Source organism: Antennarius striatus, chromosome 7 (assembly GCF_040054535.1).
Source record: "Antennarius striatus isolate MH-2024 chromosome 7, ASM4005453v1, whole genome shotgun sequence".
Lineage (NCBI taxonomy): Eukaryota > Metazoa > Chordata > Actinopteri > Lophiiformes > Antennariidae > Antennarius > Antennarius striatus.
Window position 1 is genome coordinate 8,675,933 of NC_090782.1, and position 25,053 is coordinate 8,700,985.

At 38.7% G+C, this 25,053-nt stretch overlaps 1 protein-coding gene across 2 annotated transcripts in view; it reads left to right on the top strand.

Annotated features, from left to right (window-relative positions):
* negr1 (neuronal growth regulator 1) overlaps positions 1-25,053 on the top strand; it is a 151,516-nt gene that overhangs the window by 89,028 nt on the left and 37,435 nt on the right. For both annotated transcript variants that reach the window (XM_068320365.1, XM_068320367.1), the window contains exons 4-6: positions 304-435; positions 16,576-16,696; positions 19,333-19,481. In XM_068320365.1, the coding sequence (XP_068176466.1) occupies positions 304-435; positions 16,576-16,696; positions 19,333-19,481 (402 nt within the window). The remainder of the gene's footprint in view (positions 1-303; positions 436-16,575; positions 16,697-19,332; positions 19,482-25,053) is intronic.

Below are 25,053 nucleotides of genomic sequence, written 5' to 3' on the forward strand. Positions count from 1 at the left end.
CTGTATTGAGGAGTGTGGTGTATTGGGGGAAGATAATGTACAATCTGCCTGTAAGAGCTTAAAAGCTATGGTGAAAGATCTTTCCTTATTAAATGAAAGCTTTCATTTTGTATGTTATCTGATTGCTTTGTATTAAATTGTGACTAAAATAAACACCTTAGATTGAGATAAGCACAAAAATAAGAAAATAGGAGGATCAAGTGCTGTTTTCCGGTGCTTTCTACATATTGTGCACATTTCTTTGTGTTCCTTTATTCTTATTGTACTCATTGTAAGCGCTTTGTCTTATTTTTCTATTTCCAGCCAAGAAGTATGACAGTGGCAAATATCTCAACATCACTGACATCACAAGGGATCAGGCTGGAGACTATGAATGCAGCGCTTTAAATGACATCGCCTCTCCTGACACCAAAACAGTAAAAGTCACAGTTAACTGTAAGTATATCACCTTTATTCCCTTTTTTTCCCCCATTGGCATAAGCAGATACATGAAATACCTGGAGGGACAGTGCACTGATTCCAGTGTCATGTCCCTGATGGTGCACTTCAAGAAAGTATACCATCCATAAGTTGGAAAAAGTTAAACCTAGAACTTGATGTTTATTAATATTTTATGTGAGAATTCCCTTTTTGTCTGTGCAAGCAGTTGATTAATTCACTGTCTGACTGTACTAAGCACTATTCCGTTATCCAGGTAATGAGTCTTTCAAAAGTGTGAGGAGACAGTAATGAGGAACCGGGGCATTAACAAATTATACAGGGCTGTAGCTATCGTGGTCACAAGGAAATCACCACTCAATAGTATGACCAGAATTTGGAGGCTGACAATTACTGCCAATGCCTCAGTTTTTAAAATTGCTCCTTTACTTTACTGTACAAGGAGGTTTTTGCATAGATGTTCTGTACTAAATAAGGCAGTCAGCCACAGAGGCAGGGGAGACGAGTGGAGTGAAAAGATAATCATTCAAGATTTCTGATGCAAGATTTCAGAAATGGTTCCTTTTTTTTTTTTTACCCATTTTTCAAATCTTAAGAAACTTCAAAAGTTTGAGTCCAACGAAATCTCTACTGTATTTTCACCTCTCTGCATAAGTAACTGCCATTCTGGTTTCATTATGAAACAAAGTGTAATGGCCATTATTTATGTGTAATAATTGACTCTAATGACCTGGGTCTGAGTTAAGTTTTAAAAACAAGTTTTTTATAGTCTACTGAGACATGGGTTTGTCATTGTCAGACAGCAAACTGAAAAGTGAAAGAACAGGGGTATGTGGGCTAGTCTTCAAATAGAGTGAACTGATTAAGGGGGACTTTTCTTTGCTTTTAGACCAAGTCATAACAGCTTGAGCACCAGAATGATACTTTGGATGGGAATATGGTGTAGTTTGTCAAGTGCTGAGGCAGGATTTGCCCAGAGTTATCTGAAGCTTAGCTACAGAGTCATTTCTGTCATTGACCAGTTTCTCATTCTCTATTGTTGATATGAACCACAGAGGTGTATTATCCAGATAGATTAGACTCCTTTAATAAATGGAAATACTGTATTTTCCGCACTATAAGGCGCACTGAACTATAAGGCGCACCCTCAATGATTTGTTTGTTTTATAATTCATTTCATATATAAGGCGCACCGGATTATAAGGCGCACACAATAAAAAATAAATAAAATTTATTTGATGAACTGCAGCGGCTGTAGTTACGCAATCCGTCCACTAGATAGAGCCACGCTGCTCAGGAAGTCATGATTGCATTAATGACTTCCTGACTACCTTTGATTGGCCCCTATTGTTATGTCAATAAGCCTGAGCCTCATCAAGGAAACCTGATCACTTGATCACTTTGCCGTATAAGAAAGACGTCATCATGCATATTAAAAAACCTGACATTAAAAAATGGTTAAATTCTTTACTAGTGCAGTCAGTGCGAACAGAGCGGATTATTTCCTGATCTGAAGTTTGAAGCAGATATTTAAGCTCCGACGTTCGTCTTCGTTTATTAATTAAATATTGTTTCGATCGATCGGTAGTCCAGTCGGAGGTGAGGTGCAGCTATTTGCTGCTGTGTGTCCTAAACAATCTTTTAACTAGTTTTTAATGTCAGGCTGCTAATTTACTGGAAAATATGACACTGTTTTACTCCTAGAACTGACTTTAACGTCGGTGTCTCACCGCCGTGAATCTCACAGCACGTCGCTGCAGACAGAATACACAAGCCTGAATGCGCCCCTCTGCCGCCCGCCCAGAGCTATCAACTACATTTGTTAATCAATGCAGCACACCCGTTGGCACCTTTGTCCAGCAGTGACTCTGCTCTTGAAATTTTAGAAAAGGCTGGAAGTTCAGCTTTGAGGGTCTTTCATTCACCTTTATGTCAGTTTCTCCGTGTTTCCACAGTCTAATAGAATTGACCGTCACTAGATTCCAGATGACAGCACAATTGCATTTTTAAGACCAATTGAGTTTAGAGTGGGTTATTTCTGACGCCAAACAGTTAGGAAATACTGAGATCAGTCAGTCAGTCAAACTTTATTAATAGAATTGTTGAAAGTTCCGTATGTTTTGCTACGTAATCACCGGTGCTCCTACAGTCTGCTCTACCGTCTGAGAGCAGCTCAATCAGAGCCGGGACTTCGGTAACGCCCCTTGACTACCGTTGTTAGGGGGCGAAGGCCCGAGTGCCTTGTGAGGGGGCTCCTCTGGTGGCGGAGTGCGGCATGACTGGCGGCCAGACTGCCAGCTTTTTTTCAGCTATCATGTTTTTAACCAATATTAATATGAATATTAATCCATATATAAGACACACCGGATCATAACGCGCACTACGGGTTTATGAGAAAATTTTAGGCTTTTAGGTGCGCCTTATAGTGCGGAAAATACGGTAGTCTAAAAATTGATTTAAGAAAACACTTTATGATTCATCTTAATTTTATATTTTACTGATTTGTGGACTGCGCGATATTCTCTGTTCACCCAGCATAATTCCAACACACCAATAGCCTTTCTATGAAATACTTTTAAGTATTATATTTAAAATATAAGCAATTTGACATACAAAAGGAGCAGCTGCTTCCTAACATAATGCCCTAATAATACAGTACAATGAACACCATTATCTCCTTTCAGGAAGTGAAAACACCCAATTACAACATATGACCATAGATGATTTTATCGTCCAGTAGGTATTAATGAACCTGAATTGTGTACGATACTTCACAACCAGTAAAGTAGCATGTAGCTTTGAAATATATCTAAGTCCATTATCATTAAAGATACTTTATATGTTTAAAAAACAGTCATGAAAGTTAGTGAACACTTTTTTTTGTTTTTGCTGTTCGGTGACACATTGGGAATGTTTTTTTGACAAGTCTTTACTAATTTATAGTGCTGTCAGGCGATTGAAAAAAATAATCTAATTAAAGGATTTGTAATTAATTAATGTAATTAATCGCATTTTAATCTCATACCTGCTAAGGGCCCCCAAATAAAGAATTTGAATTCTAGGACATCACAAAATTGTAGTGCATGACGAATCAATAGAATACATCAAGAAGAGAAGATTTGAAATCCACAATTTTATTGGTTAAGTGTGCTTTATAAATGAAATTCAAAAGAAAAAAGGCCAAGCACATCAGCAAACCAATTAGGCCAGGTGCATTTCTCAAAAATCCGATACAAATACAGTTAAATAAAGTAAATAAAAGTCAGAAATAAAATAAGGCTGAGTCTCAAATAGGCACATAAGCAGACTCTCAATCAAAATGAATACTAAAGCTGACTCAGTACAGCAATTCAAAATGAATAGTATAACATCAATAGTAAGATGCCAACAGGTCAGTAGTTCTTAACCTTGTTGGAGGTGCCGAACCCTGCCTGTTTCCTATGCTCACTCACCGAACCCTCCTTTAGTAAAAAAATAATAAAAAATTCAAATTTAAGACATAAGAATTTGTTTTACTGCTGTATTTAATGAATTGTGCATTAATGTTACCTTTTTCAAAGAACAAAACCAAGACAGTGCATGAACTCACATGAAATGACCTACCTGCAAATCAGTGTAACTTCTGCTGTTGTTATTGAGAGACCAGTTCAGATATGTGTGGCTTCACCTTGGCAAGTGCTACTCTTATGTCATTTTCACAGCAAAGTATTTCTTTTGTTTTCCATACAGCTTAAGGAAGTGTTCTTTATGTTTGCCAGAGCGAGACTAGAGTTGCTCAACTTGACATTGAAAATCATGCAGAACACTGACTCCCATCACGTTCTGTTATACAGTACATGTAAATTCACGTTGAATATATACGTCCGACCACTTTCTTTTTTTTGCTCAACATAGTTACTATGAGTTAAAATATTAAGAAAGCAATCAGATGACGTACCATCATGACAGGCATAAATCGATTGCTCAGTGCGGAAAATCCCCTGTAGCACAGGTAGGCTAATCGATGTAGCGTCACGTGATCACGCGAGTGATGGCTAAGGAGGGCGTGTCATCACGAATTGACACGATTTGTCAAACGTACACAGTGATTCGTGTATGTTCGGCAAAAACATCCGAGTGGGCTTGCCTCGCTCTCCTGTGTCGCGTCCATCTCTGTTGTTAGCAGGGCTTTGAACTGGTCCATTGAAAGAAAATGAAAACCGGAAACTTTTGGTATTTTGGCAGGAACGAAAACGAAAACTTTATATTTTTTAATATTTAATATTCCGGAACAGAATCGGAATACAAAATAACTGTAAACCGGTTAATACCGTTTTTTATTCGTTGTGGAAAAAAATATTTGACCTCATGTTCACTTCCTGTCATTCACTCGACGCGGGATGAAAGCATAGGGAAGTAGCGGCTATCAGCAGCAGTTAGGAAAAGGGAAGTCTCCCAGTCACTATTTAATCATTACAGTTAAACACTGCAGTATGTCAATCTTGAAAATGTATGATTTAGACATTAACTCATTGGCTGCAGTCATTTTCAGTGCAGTGTGTCCCCGACCCCGTACTGCCAGCGCTATGTAGCAATGTGAGCTATGGGAGAAGCACAATGAAAATCTGTTGTTCAGCAATAAATGACATGGTGGAAGTTATTCTTCTCTTGTTTCATGTAGTGTCTAAGTAGTAGGCATACGCCTGAATTCCAGTGATACAACTGTCATAAAGCAGTGGTTTAGTGTTGTGGTACTGTTTACTGTAGGGTAGGGACATATCTATAATTATATAGTATATAAAATAATTTCTTTAATTGCCAATTTAAAAGTCCTTACATTACCGTATTTTGCGCACCATCAGGCGTATTGTATAAAGAGGCGCAATCTAAATTACGGAGTTTATTTCTGTACTTTAACCAGACACACGGTGCACCTTATTGTTCGGTGCATGCTTGCTAACGGAAGCAAAAAGGTCACTCTGGTTGAACTGTGTTGTACTACGTATTTAAATTTCAAAAAATACACCAACATTATTTTTTAATTATGTTTTTATTTCTTTATTTTTTGATAAATCTGTGCTAAATCCTTCGAAGTCCTGATCTTCGGTCTGCATTGAATAGCTCGGCAATGTCACATTGCTGACCATCTGGTTTCCGGGTGTCTGTCCGGTAATGATGCTGGGTTTTGCGAAACATCGGACAAAAGTCGAAGCAGACACGTTAGTCCAGGCATCCACAATCCACGCACATGTTGGGGGGTGCAACTCGATCGGCGCTGCCCCCCAGTCCTGGTAAACGTGTTCAAGTCTCTCATCCATCACTCCACGACGCACACAGCTTAACTTTAAAGGCTCTGTTTACACCGATGTCCAGTGGTTGTAGTTCTTTCGTTAATCCTCCAGGATGATGGCAAGCTCCGAATTCAGCCTCTTGACATGGTTTTTGACAGAAGCGGTGGTGTGGGCGTGCATGGAGTCACAGATCAAGAGAGATGGCGAAGCATGAAAAAAGCCCCCCGGTCTCTTTATGTGAACCGGAACAACCGGAACTGATAGCCTGGAGTTTACATGTTGCGTCGTAAGCGTGTCTCTTCGCTGATGCCATTGTTGGGGGTCTTTAACCAAACAAATGTGGTTAACAGCATACCTGCGGTACAGTACCGGCATATACCCTATACCGGTACCTACCGGAGGTGTGCCGGACGTAGCCTCGCGGCATGTTCTCTAATTGGTCCATCACTGCTGTTGTATGTAGTGACGTAAAACATCCTATGTCGGTGGACAATGGCCGATCTGGCGGAGCGCTGAAAATCACACAAAAACGTTTTTTCCAGATTGTGGAACTCAGTGTACACATAAGACGCCTAATGTTAAAAGGTGCAGTGTTGATTTTTGAGAAATTTTAAGGCTTTTAAGCGCGACTTATGGGGCGCAAAATACGGCACCTACATATTTATATTTACAAGGAAGATTATTAACCGGTTCAGGAACTATATTTGTTTGTTCTAACCAGTTCAGGAACGTCAGTTTATGGGTGGAACTCAAAACTGGAAACGTTATAATTTTGTTTCTGTTCGGAACAAAACTGATTGGCAAAATATTCTGGTTCAAAGCCCTGGTTGTCTGTCACCCTGCTTTTGACTTCTGGCACAGGTAGGAAGTGATGTCACTGCAGCCTACGGGTCACTCAATGGGGCAAATTTAAAATGCTTGCACATTGACTTGCCACTCGCGATTAATTGCGTTAATTTTTATAGCGCGTTAATTTACAGCGTAATTAATTAATCTAATTAACACGTTAAACTGATAGCACTACTAATTTGTCTTCAGTAATTACTCTATTGCGGTGATAGAGCAGCCTGTGTCTCCACTGAGAGTAAATCTCACATCTTCCTTCCATTGAATTCATAAATATTTTATAATGTCTGGCACACTGTTTGAGCTATGGCCAACATGTAGCTCCATAGAGTCAGATTTTCCTGACCTCACAAGCCCCTTACATATGAAATCCCCCATGTTGCATTGTCTCTGTTTAGCAGTCATAGCCCTTGACAACTATGAGAACTGAATGGGCAAACCATAATGATGACTGTAATGCAGGACAAAAAGCCATTTGGCCTGTTGGCATCTTTAAATGGCAGTACTTACTTAATGTACTTGATGTTATCTTACTCTAAATCGTCAGTGTTTCTATACCCAAAATATTTTTTAAATGTTGCTCTAAAGTTGTTTTTTTCATGGCACTTGCTTCGTCCATCTTCTTACTATATAGACTCAGTATTTCAATGTGCTTGTTTTCGAAGATAAGGCAGCAGAATAAATTAATTATGTCCTTTGAAGCGGTTGATATGACCACAGCAGGCAGAACCTAAGCCAGCTGGTGGCCACCCTTCATTGCCTCCTCTCCACCCCGGTACAGCAATCCTTCCTCTTTGAAGGAAAAAGCAGCATTTGGACCATGTCCCAATGCACTGCATCATTCATGCTCTACTGTCACCCATCAAGCTATATTCACCAAGTGCTCAGTAGCACAAGGTATCTCAGTATCCCACATTGTAATTTAAGAGTAAAATAGTAGCTGACACTGCAACACAAACAAAAGCAAGAAGCAAGAAATTAACTTAATGCATTACATTGAAATGGCGCATGGACGTGTACTGTAGATGTTTTGTTTGTTTGTTTGTTTATTTGTTTGTTTTTCTTACTTCATCTGGGATATTCTTGTGGGGTCCGTTGTATTTACCAAAGAAATTGAGCAATTAAAACAACAACAACAACAACAACAACAACAACAACAACAACATAGAACATAGGATTCTTTTTTTTTTTTTTAAATCATGTTTTATTTTTCAATGTTCAAAGTTATAACGGGTAATCAGAGTATCTGGCTTGATCATCTCATAGTGGTAGCCATTAAATTAAATGAAGTAATACACATTAGACAGCAATGACTAATCTCTCTCTTTCATCATTCTAATCAGACAACATAAGAGTGAAGGACACTGACATTTTGGGGGTTAACAATCTAATTAAATACATGTCTAAACAGTTCCTCTGCTTTAAAACTGGTTCTTTTTTCAACTGAGAGTATAGTTGACCTCTGGGCTAATTGCAGATTAAGGGCACTAATTAAAATAGGCAAACTAAAGTAATGAAAACAAAATTAAGCTCCATCATAATAACAGCAGGGCCTTCCATATCACATAGCCTGCCACTTGACTTTTAGCGACACGATGAATTAGGTCTGAGGTATTTTCTTTATTGCCCGTTTTCCTTGTGTCAGGTCTGTACATGTGTCAGTGCATGCAGTCACTGCTTGAAATTCTGTAAGGCTAAAAGAAATACCTTGATCTGATCATATTAATTAGATTGCTGGAACTCCAGTGTCTTTTGTCTTTAGCCATGTGACTATGAATGATTGTAGACTGAATTCTCATGAGCTAAACTAAGATGGCAGTCATCCAGACGGTCATGCAAGAATCAGATTGTCTAAAAAGCTTACCTTGGCGAAAGAAGTGATTCAGAAGTGATTTTTACCTAATGAAATTTGATCTCTGATCCACTTTTCAGATTTACATATTCATCTTCGCTGCAGGTGGGCACCATTATTGGCTGAAATTCTCACCACACAGTATGACTCAAAGACATAAATATTGTTTCTAGCTGGCCTACACAGAAGGATGGATGAGAAGGAAACAACCATGGAAAATCACCTCCTGAGATAAAAAGCAAGTGTTTAATGAATTAACAAAGCCACTGTGTTGTACAATTAGTAACAAAATGCAAAACACTATCAAAAAATCGTTTTGTCTTCAAGATAATAAATGTTTGACCTTCTTCCGCAGTTTGAAAATCAGTCCCCCTACAAAGAGCTTTCTGCACTGACTTATTGAATGAATGGCACTTCATAGTTTTAACATCATTATGTTGCAAGATGAGATTTGACAGTTTTCACAAACTCGAGTCAATCTTGCAAAATACAACAACAATCATCTTGTTGCACTGAATTCTATTTGGTCGTCAATGTTTTAGATCCTTCACAAAAAGACTTGAAATAAAGCCAGATGTTCTCTCTGATGTAATAATCCCTATGTTGCCAAAGTTAGTTTGCAGGAAATAAATGTGTAATGAAGACAGAGCAGTTTATGCAGTGTCATCACCACACATATGTGAATAATGAATGTTGTATTGGAAGACCCTGACTTTTTTAAGGAATCTATCTCTGTTCTCTTTTACAATGTTAAGGGCAGTTGTATTTTTGCTAACATTTCTGAGAAATATGAGGCATTTCCAGGCATTTCTTGCTAGGATAATTTTTTTTTACTCAAATCTGGAATTTATGTATAGCACAACTTGCACTCTAGATTCAACATGGTTATTTTTTTTGTTTTTTTTGTTCTTATTGCTCGCAGAATGTACTTGGTCTCACACCAATCTTCATTGATGAATTCCATTAGGGTCGGGGTTTAAACCAGCAGAGGTGCTGCTCCATCTTCAATATCACTTGTTTTCTTTCTTGGCAATGTTTTTCTTGCTTTGCAGACGGAATCTGTGCCCTGTGTACATCCGACTTTGCCAGGCATTTGTACACCCCCTCCCTCCTTTAGTACCCTGCAGCTGTGAATTCTGCTCACATATTCACCAAGGCTGTGTTTATAAAAAGAAGGGCACCTCACTTTCTCTCCTGCTTACAGTAATTGGCTAACAAAACTTTGATCATTTTTAATTAGATATGATCATGCACAGTAAAACAGTTCTGAGCAATTAAGAGACCCTGTATTGACAGGTTTTTGGACATCATTGATTTAAAGGGGCATTCCGTGAATGCATTTTCCTTTAATCACTTCCTTTGTTTGCTCCATCCTTGCTTTTCCCTCTAAAGCCCCAGTCATATGGGTCTGTTTGGGATTCAAGCCTTGCCTTGGTATATCCACAGCATGCTCTTCTCCCTGCCCTCACAGAGTTGTTTGGGGGTGTCATAACCATCTCCAATAGATAAGAAGATAAATGTGTTTACTTGTGGTCAGGAGACACACCTTTTGGGCCACCCAGCATAACAATGTCAAGTAAAGACAAGAAAGGATACAGCTATTAGAGGAGGGAGCATGTTTGCCGTATTTCATTATCCACTCTAACATTTCCATAGCCTCAATATAGTGGTGGATCAAAGGTAGAATGAATATTCATTCCACTGTGAAATGTGTTGTAGGGGGTAATTTAACATCAGGCATAGTCTCAATTGAGTATTTGACAGTTTGTCGTATAAAATACTGTGACTTATAATTTAAAAGAGAAGCCTTCCTCGAATTGTGTTCTTATCCAATCCTAAGTAGAGTTAAAGCCAGCACCCTAGAGCTGTTTGGATGTAAATCCATTCCTCTACATCTCTCCAAAGCTCTTGTCTTGATTGCCATTTGGATTTCTTGTTACATGTGGGGCATGAATAAGTGAGCAGAATCAGGATTTTTTTACAGCATTAATGTTCTTGTGAGTACAGTTTCAAAATTATTTGGCAATCACAGCAAAGTCATGTTTAAGCTTGGTCTGTGTTTTTTTCTTTGTTTTTTTGGACATAAAATTGACTTTGTAATATTGGCTGAAGTTAAAGGCCCTAGAGTCATGTCTGTCCATCTGCGCACAGCAGGCTACAGTTTGTCCACATATCCTCAGAACCAAAGTCAAATTTAAACTGAAATGTCACACATTCTTCATCAGTTTATTTTCTAATTGGTTTCTTTCAAGTGTTATTGCATGTTTAGTCACATTTGAACCTGATTTTCATTCAAAATTGTTTTTTTTTCTGACATTTACCACTAACTGCCAACATCAGCACAAATTGAAGTGTTTCAGTCATGATGGCATCTGTATCTTTGTCCAGTTTTTTTTTTTTTCTCTCTCTGTGCAAGTTGTGCTATTATAGAGTGTGACCTGCAGCTGAAGCCACTTTGTGAATCAGGACCTGAGGTTTATAAGCCAGGAATACCAGTGGTATGGAGCCAGTGAGCCAGATGGCACCGCTAGTGAATAGTTTGAGAGATCACTCATGTTGTTTTGACTATACCTTTAACATTTTTGTTAATTAATTGACAAGCTTTTTATTTCCTCATTGCACTCTACCCCTATTTCCATATTATCATTATTTTTATTGCCAGTTAGACAAAACATAACATGTTTCTCTCCACCATCCCTAGACTCTTTGGGAATATAGCTTTTTAGTCTGTTTGTCTGTAATCATATAATGATTGGCATGTATAATAATAACTTTGCTTGTCATACTGCTGATGGTGACTTTGCAAAACTCATATACCATGTTATTTCGGTGCAGGGAAAAATAATAATGTAAAATTTGAATGAACTTAAAGAGAGGTAGGGATTGGTGTACCTTTTAGTGTAAAAATCAGGTAATATATTGGATCCTTTGTACTGTCAAGCCAAACAATCCTGAACACTAAACAAGTTATTTATACTGTATGTCTTGCATTGTATTAAAAGAAGGAACACAATGTTCCCTAGCTGTTCTGAATAGAAATCTTAATTAATTAATAAATCTTGGCAGCACAGCCATTCCTGACGGACAAAAAAACAGGACAATGAAGCCCGCAGATGGCAGCGGGGAACAGTGTCTCTGTATGTAAGCTGATAAGTCATGCACTGATGGGTCCATTTCTTAATTGCAATGAAAACTAATTTTCAAATCTGAATGAAGAGGTAGGATTATTAATTGATCTTTTAATTAAAACTGTTCTCTGGGTTCTCTGTGCAAACAATAGTTTGCAGCTAAATAAATTGTACAAATTCTTGAAGAACAGCAATTAATCATTCACATGAGGACTGGTTACAGCACATGATTCAATGAAACCCTGTAAACTAAGGTGTGATGATATTTTTAGAAAACCCCAATCATGAAATGGATACAAGGTCAAACATTCATTTATTCATCCTCCTGATCACTTCTTCCACTTTTATAATGGTCGTGAGGATTGCTGGAGGCTATCCCAACTGACTTACGGGCGAGAGGCTGCGGACACTCCGAGCATGAGGCCAGTTTACTGTGGAGAAAGTCAAACATTTTATTTATAATTGACATGCAAGTAATTAGGCACGTTGTAAAAATGTACGCTTAGTTACATCACCGTTGCTTTGATGACAAGGCTTGCGTGATGCGAATGTAATGGAGGTCCGTTGGCATTGACACCAAACTGGCTATTTTTTACACAGCAGGGCCTTCACAACCTATTTTTCTGTTGTGCCTGTGCTATTCCTGGACCCAACCCCTCACCCCCATCTTGTGGAGTCACCCTGACTCCAAGTATGATTTACAGCACTAGCACAGCATTCTCAAGACACTAAATTACCTGTATTATTGGGCCTTTATGACTTTTAGTGCAGTGCTTTGCATTTCTCGCCAAATCCTGATGGTGTATCTCACAATATATGAGGATAAAGCACATGCCAGCAAGTTAAAATTGAAATTATTGTATTGGACTACAATTTATGGATGTGATTTGTCTTAACAGATCCAGTACTGGGCTCAGATATGGAAATACTTAATTTTATTGGTTTTTCCTTTTTTGGACAACCTTAACATATTTTCTATTCCACGATGTCTCAATGTATCCATAGCTTGAATGGAGAAGGGGGCAATTACTTGAACCCAAACTATTAAATTCTGCTTGTTTGATATTTATTCTGGTAACCTTTTATGAGAGTGAAAGACAATCATAGATTATCCATATGTACACCAAGTTATTTCGAGGAGAACTATGAATTGTCGCCTGTAGTTTGCATATACTTTATGTTGATCAGCAACATGATATTCAAATGAAACAAATTAATCCAACCTATTGAGTAATGAAGGAAGCACATTGTTCATTTTGGCGAATAGCAGCCAGCATTAAATACAGGGAAACATGTCATAGCCTTCTATCCACAAAGTAGACCACACAGCTTCATTAAAGTGACAAATTTAATCAAACAACAAAGCAGTAGTTTCAGATTTTGAAGTTTTAGCATAGCTAGTATTGACGCATGTCCTTATGCTACTATGTCCAGTGTCCCAGCATTTGTCCAGAGCAACAGCCAGGTCAACCTGTTACTTTAAGGGGCTTCAGATAATCAATGACCCCCCACAATAACACCAAAACAGGATTACAAGGATTCACTAAGCTTCTGTTGGTCATTTATTGTATCATACTGGTTATTGGCTTGGCTTATATTGCTGTGCTTCGGAGTATTCTTTCAATTGTCACCCCTTTCTCCTTTCCTGTTCTTTAAAATTTTGTCACATCTTCTCAGGTAACATAGACTCTGATATTACTTTTTATCATCGCTTTTATTTTGCAAAGATACTGATGGATGTGCATTGTCTTGATGGTGTGGGGGAATCTGTGAAGGTCAAACTAATTCATAAATTTTGTGAAGTGAGATTAAGTCAGGATAGTTTGAAACTGGGATTTTTAGAATACAGGTAGTCCTCAAGATACAAACATTCGATTTACGAACATTCATAGACACAGTGCACCGCCATATCTTACTACTGTAGTTCCCTTTTCTGGTGCAATCCACGCCGAGCAGCAAAACATTAACACCCCATAGATAAAGATTTCACATGTCATGTCAAAATAATTTAGGAAATGTATGTAAGACTAAGTTGAAATTTTGCTCTGATGTGGGACTTCGTGTAGCCTCTTCAACTTTCCTGTTGGCACATCATCCGCAGTGTTTCTTTCATGCACATCTCTGCAAACTTCTGAGCAGGGAATAAGCAATGTATTCATGTGGATGGAGACATTCGCAAACTTTGAGACTGTCAACAATTTGGGTCAGATTGAGCGTTAGTGCCAGCAATGAAGGCTATAGACTGTCTTAAAGAAAACTCCTTATTCTCTCCTTCTTCATAGCCACTTCTTCCGCTTTCACGGCTCACAGGGTTGCGGGAGCCTAGAGGTTGGGGGTTTGTCCCCCTCTAGGAGCTATATGATGGAGGAACCAATGTTTGCTGGTTAGGTTTCTGCCTGGAAGCATTAACTGACAATAGTGCTGTACTCTTGATGTTTAGCTATTTGATGTTAACTGTTGGTTGAGTTAACTGAGAAACTTACAGTTGGATGACTTTTTTTATTTATCAAGTGACATGTCAGACTTTTGATTATAAGGAAGCACATTAGTGTGGAGGAATACAGTGGCTTAAAGCTTGGCTTAGCCTTTACACTCCCTGAGGATAAAATGAATTCAGTGTTACAGTACTTACTACAGTATTTTATTTTGTCAATGTGTTGTTTTTATAGTAGCAATGACCTCATATGTCAGTTATATTGAAGTGTAATAACTTCAATTAAATTGAAGTGTAATAACAGTATGGTACAAACATTTAGGCGTACAAACAACTTCTCGGAACCAGTTGTGTTCATAGATTGAGGATTACCTGTATTTTATGAACACTAGGCAAGGCAAACCAAATATGCACATACATACACATACACAGCCAGCACAGACAATGATTGTCTGCTTATGCTCTTCAGCATGACATCCTTTTCATTGAGTGACATATGGACCAGAAATACTCACGATGACACAGTGATTCACTTTCTTGATTATGATTTTTTTTTATCCCAGTCATAGAAGAAGAAAGATTATACCATAAATGGCAAACATTCAAGTACAGGTGATCTGCATACAGTAGAGATGTGTGTGCACTCATTAGGATACAGGACAAGGTTGGTGGAACGGCATCCATCATCACAGAGTGCAGGATCATACGTAACATGCACATATACCAAGATGTATCATTTTCAACACAACTGTTACATCTCACTTCATATATCCCTATGGTCTTTCTATGTTTGACAGAGAGACTGTGTACACCAGGCATCAGCAACATCTCTGTCTGACAATATCCATATATCATTAATGCCTCAGGATTTAAAATACATGTTTTTAAAACTTCAATGGCAGGCATGTAATAGTTTGGCAGGCCATCGTTTAACTCACTTTTGGACACAACAGGGTGATTTAATGAAGAAGCCGGCCTGATCGTAAGAGTCTGGTTTTCATCTGTGAATCAGAGGCTTGTAATCAGAATCTTCATTAGTAGTACAGACTAATTGTGCTTGTATTGCATGTCAGATGGCACATCCAATTGTGCGTTCAGAACAATGTCTTATGTGTCAGGCCAATCTGAGCCAATCCTGCTTTATACAGTACACAATATCACTGATTGAGCCCTGCGCCTTGAAATGTCACTGTGTAACAGTGACCTCGCTGCCACAGTGTGAGTTATATCAGTGATGGTACCTTGGTGATGGTTTGAAACAGTCCTTATTAAGTAAGTATTTAATGCAGAGTTTAGCTTCAAGATTTTTAAGTCTTAAGTCACAGACTCTCACAAGGTCCCTGCAGGTCCAACATGTTATTGCAGATAAGAGAGAGAGAGTTGTCAGTGCAACATAATACTACCTCTATAATCCTGCTTCCCTGAACCATACCCACTGTCTCTAAACTGATACTGAGTACCAACCGGACCCCACAACCACCCTTTGTCACTGTTGAATACCAGACAATCAATGATATACCTGTACAGTGCACCCTAGCGCATTCACGAATCAACAATCGCAACTTCACCTCATTGCGGATACCGTACGCACATTCTATTAGCTGACGGCATCCAGAAGTGTGCTACAATCCACGGATCTCGCAACGCAACGCACTTCCATGAGACACAAAAGTGTTTTAAACTGTCCGCGAGTGTGGGAAAAGGCAATACCGATAGAAAGTGGTTTAATATCAGTATGGGGAGGGTTTATAAACGTTTAAATTACCATAAATAGTAAGACAAATAGTTTGTCGCTGTATCGAGGAATTTTTTATTAGCGTGTGGTTCCTTAAATGTATTAACCGCAAGTAACGAGGGCACACAGTATTACCAATCAGAATAAATTCCTGTATGCATTCTGTTCCGTTTGGATAATCACTTTCTCTTGCAAGCACTGTTACTGTTAAACAGAGTGGATGTATTTTATTTACCATTCAGCCTTTATTAATTCAGTATTATTCCAATAGTGGCCAATGATGTTACGAATAAAACAGTTCTATTCTCATTATTCAACTAAGAGAATGCTAAGAATACTGATTTGGTCGGTTTTTGCCCAAGCACATAGTATATAAATAAAATGCTGCAGCAATTCTGTATTACTCCAATACATTAATTATATTTTGTGTAAGGATGTGTTACTATAAACAGGGGAAATATTTGAATTACAGAAGGACTGGACTGCTGCTGAGCCTTTCCTTATATAAAGCTGCCTTCAAGACACTGGAAAAGAGATTTGTACCACATTTCAGCACATGAAAGAAGCCCATTTTGGATTCACAGAACCGGCCTCTGCCATTGAGTCTTTGAACTTCCATTAAGCCATTTATCACCATGCAATGCAATTCATTTCATTTTACTGATTAAGGGAATGAATGCCCCCATCCCTGACCAACTCCACCTCTCTAAACTGAGTGTTTACAGTTTGTAATGTATGCACTGACCAGGGTTTCATCTAGGTGTCATGTAAGTTGTCACATTAATGATTAAATGTTTTCTTTTGTTTTTGCTTGTGCAAATTATTAAACAAAACTCTGTTTTTACACCATTTAATTTTTTATTTTTCACCAGTTCCCCCAGCTATTCATGAAATGAAAAGCTCTGGAGTCAGTCTGGGACGCACAGCTCTGCTAAGGTGTGAAGCAGCTGCTGTTCCTTCTCCGACTTTTGAGTGGTACAAAGGTGAAAAAAGGTGAGCACACTCTGTTTGTGTATGTTGTCTCTGATAAAGAACATCAGAAACAGCACTGGGATGTACACAGAATGTGGTGTATGTCGTGTCACATTTCTTTTGCACAACTTTTTGGCTCAAGTACAGTGCCAGTGTCCACTAGAATCTTAAGGTAAGTATGTTATTCAGCAGCCAGATTTTCTATTTTGTTACGAATCATTAAAGATATTTTTATTTCATATTGTAAATATGTTCTCCATATGAATCAAAAATCTGTTAACAGATGTGGCTGCACAGGGCTCATTATTATTTTACATGCATATCATCTTACTTGAATATTGCATATTATCAGAAGAAAACAGAAGTGCTTCATAGTATTGTGAGTTCAATGATAAGAAGTGGATTCATCTGGACACTGGACAATCTGTTTGATGCCAGGAATGTTAGACAATCCTTATGCATTAAGGTGAGCTTGACACAATATGAATCAACCTTATACAACAAAACCCATCAATGGCATTGGAAGCAACACAGGGAGGAAAATTTACCTATTATTTACCAGATTTTTAATAGTTGTTTTTACTGAGTTTCACAGGACAGTTTGTGTGTGGGTCTTACATGCTGATGTTGAACAGTTTCTAGGTCATTCTTGTTTGTGCATAAGTAAGCATGAATGTATGAAAGGATGGGGGTGGATTTCATTTGACTGTTTTATGTTTCATTTGGTTATTCCTCTGTGCTTTGGGCCTCTGGAGAGAGATCACCGAAATGCTTTGTGTGCTTTGTCCTCACCTTTCATCATTTTTAACAGCTGCTTAGCAGCTTGGTTAAATCATCAGCAAAATATACATCCGTCAGTCTAGATTCAAGTGTCAGTTCTTGAATTCAAAATCCAAATTACCCCGATTACTCACTCCCGGTGAGCACAGTTTCAATCATCAACTCACACTGTGCTAATTGTAATTATGGGGTGGATTCAATTTATTCAAATTGCTAAGGAGGCAAGTTGCTATGATTCTAGTCTTTACTTAACTCAAGGACTCCTTCTTTTGTAACTTCTCACATGGTTAAATGATGATTTCTTAATATGAAGGACACTAATGTGAAGACATGGGTACACTGCATATGTGGAAACTGCATTACAAACTACATGTAACTACATTACATGTACTACTTCACCACCATTACATTTTCAAGTGATCTGAGGGGTGGCTGCCTACTTACCTCTTATGTACTGTAGGTGCAGTAACTAGCTTCTTTTGACGTGTCACTGCTTTCATTATTGAATGGACGTTGGTGATTGTTTAGTGTTTATGTATGTGAATGCACACACATACTGCAAACATCCACCTTTCTATCAATATGAGCGGAGCATCGACCTTTTATTTTGTGTGCTTTTTTTGTTGAGCAATTTAAGGAGAGACAACTTCAGAGATAATCAGTAAATATTCTAGAGATCACAGTGGGAGAGGTGATGATAGATTTGCAGATATCTGCTGGACATAAAGTCACACATAAAACAATTCAAACCAAACCATTCTACAAACGGGGCTACAGAAAAGCCAAGATAGGACCATGTCTAAGGGTGTGGATGATATCCTTGATAAGGTTCTCAGGGCATCTGAATACATTGCTTGGTGTTCACTTTTTGGCAGTCATGAAGCAAATATTTTTTTGTTACTATCATCATTGAATTTGATTACAGCTGCCATATTTAAACAGTCTCTTGCCACCATCTAATATTATGAAACTTCCTTAACTTGACAAACATAATGCTATGCTCATGCTCCCCTTTTTAATTGTTCCGTTCTTTTTGAACCACCTTTCTGTCAATAAAAGCTTAGAAACTTTAACTACAGTAAATGTCTTAGTACGGGACTATGTGATCAGATAATTTAGCTCACTTTTCAAGGATGTTGACTGTACAGAGAAATTGTACAAGGACATTCCTGATTGCCACCATCTCATAAAATTAAGTAATCCCGTAATCCCATAACTCCAGCATTGGCTACACCTGTGTTTGTGCAGACCAAAAAAACCCCTTGTCTTTTGCTCATCGCATAAACCATAGGCATGGAAGAGGAATAGTAACTCTGCTATTTGTCTTGTGCCATTAGATTGACACTTTAGTTAACTAAATTTTCAGTCATGTTCTAATACATGCTACGCATACAGTATAAGAACTTATTTTGACAATGTATGCCCACCACTTTTGAGGACCCTTGACCAAATCCTTTTCATAAAGGTTTGGTCGTTTATCATGCCAAATACAAAAGTAATATCTGCCATAATCCCAGTCGGAATGCACACAACTGCAAGCTTTCTAAGGTCATCATGGCCACCAAAGTAAACAATATAGTATTTTTCAGTTTGTGGCACAGATGCCAGGCAAAACTAGAGTAGTATTTATTGGAAACCACCTTGCACCTGCAACAAAACAACGAACAGTGTGTCAGTGGCATCCATCTGGTTCACTTCTGGGTCATTTCTCTCTTACCCTCAGACCTTCAAGCGTCTCTCCAAAGCAGTCACAGCAAACTAAAAGATAGATAGATCTGTTGAAAAGGATGGTGCAGTATTGCACACTTTGAAGATCCACACCTAATGGGTATGTAGGAGACAGAGTTTCATTTGTTGTGATTGTGTTTTGTTTCCAGGATTACCAATGGTCAAGGAATAGACATCCAGAACCTCAACACCAGATCAGTCCTCACAGTGACTAACATGACAGAGGATCGTTATGGGAACTACACATGTGTCGCCTCCAACAAGCTGGGGACGGCCAATGCTAGTGTGCCTCTCATTCGTAAGTTGCCATTCTAACTGCTTGTGGCTAACTGGATTGGTCAAGAATCAGAGCAAAGTGTTGTGGGTGTCTGTTGGGTCTGCACTCTCAGAAGTGCTGTCATTTTATGGCTGCATTCATGATAGTGGGTGAAAGCTAAAGATAAACCAAGTGATGTAAGTGGCTACAACCATATCACCTGAGGAGGCATTTTCTTATTTGCTAGTCATTGTATTCGTGAGTCGATTGTGTATTATGGTTGCAAAATCCATATGTATTCAGGTGGGTGGTTGTGTGTCTGCTTTTTAAGTCCACATCTGCATGTGAACTGAAAAAAACCAGTACCTGTCCAAGAAAGTTGAAGGTGGTAACTGAATAGCAATTAGAAAGCCATCCACACTGGTCAGTCATACTAAGCTGAATTCCCAGTAGTGGTATGAATCAGATTTTAAGTCAGGAAGTCAAACTTTTTGTTGTTTTTAAAGCACTATCAGATCCAAAGAGGCCAAACATTCACAGTCCAAGGTTCTGGTGAATCATTGAGAGATTCTAAAATTATTTATCATTGGCAAGGAAACATCCTGCATAAATTAAGGCACTGAAAAACAGAGGTCAGATTATTTGTTAAACACTACAAGAGCAAGACTGCAACATTTTTCACAAAATAGACTTAGGCTAGACTTGCTCATCATGGCAGCATGCCATGTTTAATCCCCAGTAACAGTACCTCCAGTGTTGTGACTTTTGACAAAGACAAGTAGTGATGTTCATGGATGGGAATTCAATGAGAGATCATCCCAGTGTCAATGCACTTGCAACTTCCTCTGGTAGATCAAGATGTTAAGGGTGGGGTGGGGGGTTGGGGGGGTGTTTATGTGCTCTTGTGTAAGAGCTGCTCCCACCCTAAACTTTTTTAGTGTTTTAACAATTTGCTACATGGTTGATTAGTGCAGTCCACAGCCACTTAAATTTAAAAAAAATTCTTACAGTCACTTTCAAAACATTCAATTTATGAAAAAGGAAAGCATGTCACAGCTGTGTGGTGCACTAGCGTCGCACCAGGAGTGTACCCTGCCTCACGCCCCAAGTCCGCTGGGATAGGCTCCAGCCACCCTGTGACCTGCAACAGCGGAAAAAGCGGGCAATGAAACTGAATGAAAAAAGCATGTTGCATTGTTACCTAAAAATGTCACAATGTATTAATTCACTAATTCAAGGGTACCTTTCTCCACTTGTTCTTCTTTTGATATTGTGCTTGCTGGGAGGTGTTATTCCAACTTTTTTCAAGGTTTATAGAAGTTTTGTATCATTTATTTTACATCAAGTCCCCCCATCTAGGTGGAAAAAAACCCACTGATTTACATCCTGCATTTGTTCTCCAGATTGCAAACTTTTACAAACTTGTCCTAAACAGTTCTAATAATAAACTAGATATTATTTGTTATAATTTTACTTCACACATGTTCCCCTGTTTTTCTCAGGTATACTCCAGTCTCACCTTTGTTAAAGAAAGACAGATGACTAGAAATAGAATAAAATCCTCCGGGGTGTTACAAGGGGTCTCCTCAAACCATTATTATTTAGCCTCTCCATGTTCCTTCTTGGCATTACCATAAAAGCAGGGCTTTCAACCAGAATTTTTTGCCAATTGGTTCATTCTGAACAGAAACGGAATTATAACGTTTCCGGTTTTATGTTCCACCCATAAACTGACGTTCCTGAACCGGTTCGAAGAAAAAATTAAGTTCCTGAACCGGTTAATAACGTTCCTTTGAATATAAATATGAAGGGGCCGTATTTTGCGCACCATAAGCCTTAAAATTAAAAGCCTTAAAATTTCTCAAAAATCAACGCTGCACCTTTTAACATTAAGCGTCTTATGTATACACTGAGTTCCAAAATCTGTAAAAATGTTTTTGTGTGACTTTAGTCAGCGATTCGCCAGATCGGCCATTGTCCACCGACATAGGACGTATTACGTCACTGCGTACGCCGGCAGCGATAGACCAATTAGAGAACATGACACGGGGCTACGTCCGGCACACCTCCGGTAGGTACCAGTATACAGTACAGTGTATGCCGGTACTGTACCGCAGGTATGCTGTTAACCACATTTGTTTGGCTGAAGACCCCCGACAATGGCGTCAGCGAAGAGACATGCTTATGACGCAACATGTAAACTCCAGGCTATCAGTTCCGGTTGTTCCGGTTCACGTAAAGAGCCCGGGGGGCTTTTTTCATGCTTCGCCATCTCTCTTGATCTGTGACTCCATGCACGCCCACACCACCGCTTCTGTCAAAAACCACGTCAAGCGGCTGAATTCGGAGCTTGCCATCATCCTGAAGGATTAACGAAGGAACTACAACCGCTGGACATCGGTGTAAACAGAGCCTTTAAAGGCAAGCTGCGTGCGTCGTGGAGTGATGGATGAGAGACTTGAACACACGTTTACCAGGATTGGGGGGCAGTGCCGAGTTACACCCCCACAAAAGTTGTGTGGATTGTGGATCCGGGACTAACGTGTCTGCTTTGACTTTTGTCCGATGTTTCGCTAAAGCCGGCATCATTACTGGACAGGCATAGTGATAGCGATAGTGAAATTGCCGAGCTATTCAGTGCAGATCGAAGATGAGGACTTCAAAGGATTTAGCACAGATTTATCAAAAAATAAAGAAATAAAAACATAATTAAAAATAATGTCGGTGTATTTTTTTTAAATTTAGATATGTTGTACAACACAGTTCAACCACAGTGAGCTTTTTGCTTCCATTAGCTAGCATGCTCCAAACAATAAAGTGTGCCGTGTGTCCAGTTAAAGTACATAAATAAACTGTGCCTCTTTGTACAATGAGCCGAATGGTGCTCAAAATACGGTAACTTAAGGACTTGCCATCATCCTGGCAATTAGTTTATATACTATAGACTATAATTATAGATATATCCCTACGCTACAGTAAATAGTACCACTGCTTTATGCAAGTTATATCACTGTAGTTAAGGCTTGTGCCTCCTACTTAGACACTACATGAAATAAGACAAGAATAACTTCCACCATGTCATTTATTGCTGAACAACAGATCTTCATTGTGCTTCTCCCATAGCTCAATATTGCTACAAAGTGCTGGCAGTACAGGAACACACTGCACTGAAAATGACTGCAGCCAATGAGTTAATGTCTAAATCATACATTTTTAAGATTGACACACTGCAGTGTTTATCTGTTATGATTAAATAGTGACTGGGAGACTTCCCTTTTCTTAACTGCTACTGATAGCCGCTACTTCTCTCTGCTTTCATCCCGCGTCCAGTGAATGACAGGAAGTGAAACATGCAGTCAAATATTTTTTTCAAGAACGGAAAAAAAAAACGGTATTAACCTGTTTCCAATTATTTTCCGTTCCGATTCTGTTCCAGAACATTAAAAAATTTAAAGTTTACGGTTTTTGTTTTCGTTCCATGAACCGGTTCAAAGCCCTGCATAAAAGACACAATAAATCATACCAGTTATGTGCCATTGACACACAATAATATTTACTGAGGACATGTGCTGGATGTTCAGAAACTTTATACTTTCAACACTGGGATACTCATAGGTTGTTCTAAAAGTCTCTGATAAAACATTCTTCCAAACCTTGCAATAGTCTCACTGAAAACTTGGAGTTACCGGTATATTAGATTTGCAGTTTTGATAATCCCCATCTCTCATCTTACTTGTTACATTTTACTACAGCATTTTATTGCCTAAAAACGCATCAAATTATCTCTGACTAACTCTGACAAACTAGTTCCTCCATCCATCCGCAGGAGATTAGATTACTGTTATGGTATATTTGCAGGATTATCTATATTCAAATCAATAGGTGGACTCCAGCTCATTCAAAATGCAGCAGCCAGACAGCATTCACTTATATTAACACTTATACAAAACAGAATCACTATTAATATTTGTTATAAGTAGTTGTTTGGCTCCTCTTTACACCTCTGACTGTTTATAATGATCAGATCCCTGAATTCAACAGCCGGAAGTTATGCTAATCTGCTGTGTTATCAGCCAAAAACTCAGAGCATTTTAAAAACAAACCCAAAACTTAGCAGTCCTCCCAGGCTGTGGCTCTGACTCTTACTCTTACTCTTACTCTTACTCTGACTCTCTGTCTCTGTCTCTCTCTCTCTCTCTCTCTCTCTCTCTCTCTCTCTCTCTCTCTCTCTCTCTCTCTCTCTCCCTCTCCCTCTCTCTCTCTCTCTCTCTCTCTCTCTCTCTCTCTCTCTCTCTCTCTCTCTCTCTCTCTCTCTCTTCTGTTTTTTGTCTTTTTTAGAATGTATTTCGATATATTTGAAATTAGGGTTGCACCTTCATTCCAAAAATGTTGCATATTTGGGGCCTTGGTGTCTATGAGTGCCATTAGTGAGTATCCCTCGACGGTTTAGGGCACGAATGAGAGGAAGCATTTAATGAATTCAGTGGAAAAATATGTACAGGTGAAGTAAATTATTCACCAGTTTATGCTGCACGCTCTGATGATAACATTGTCTCCAGCAGGCCAAAGACTCTGAATACAAAAGGATATTTCTGTATAGTTGGTAATTGTCAAAGGAACCCTTCACTCTGCTGTTTGTATATGCACAAAGAACATCAAAGGCTTGTCTCAGATTCTCAAATGGATGATCTTAATGTGACACTAGCGAGGCCTCAAAGGCAGAGCTGCAAAAAAAACCCTCAGAATAGTCAGAACACTGAGCTTCCTTTGCTGCCACTCCCAACTTCTCTCTCTTCCATTCCCTTGCTTAATCGCTTTGTCTGTCTCTCTATCATGGCTTTGTCCCTCTGATTTTCTTTATATCTCTCTTTTGCTCTTTTGCCCCATCTCTCCTTTTTCCTCTCTATCCCTCTCTGGATCTAAAACACACAGTATCTCTTTTTCCTTCCCTTTCTGTTGAGCTCCACTAATGGAACTGAGGCCAGTTCTGCTGTCACTTTTAATGTGAAATGGCAAGCAATCACCTCAGTGCATGCTTACTGATACGTTGATGCAAGTAACAAAACACTACCACAGGTGACTGTGCTATTTTAGAACCATTCCATAGATATCGATGAATGATGTTTGGAAGTGACATTTTATAGAGCATTGTTGGATTGAATTTTAACTAGCAAAAGAATATGATGTATGATTTTTGGCATACAAAATATCAAATAAATTATTTCAGTGGTTGCGTTATACTGAAAAGTTTGTTAAGTGCATATGAATAAATGACATCAAGTAGGGTTCATCCTCATTTAAGTCATCCAACTAAAGCAAATACAGCATTCAAGACGTGGTTCCTTCAGTTTCTTGCCAAGATTCTCGAGTTGAAAGGTCCTTATCCTTCAGCTGTGTAATTTTTGTCTTAACTAACTTAACAGGGTAACTTTAAATCGGTCCAGAAAATGGTTTGCCTTCTAACTGATGACATGAACTGTAACAATGAAAATATGTCTCCTAGGGAATGTAAACACATTTTCCTTGTGATGCAGCCATCGGAAAACAAGGTGAAAACCTTAATATGCATCGTGACTCTGTGTATATGTTGACATTGAAACTTCTGGCTAATTTT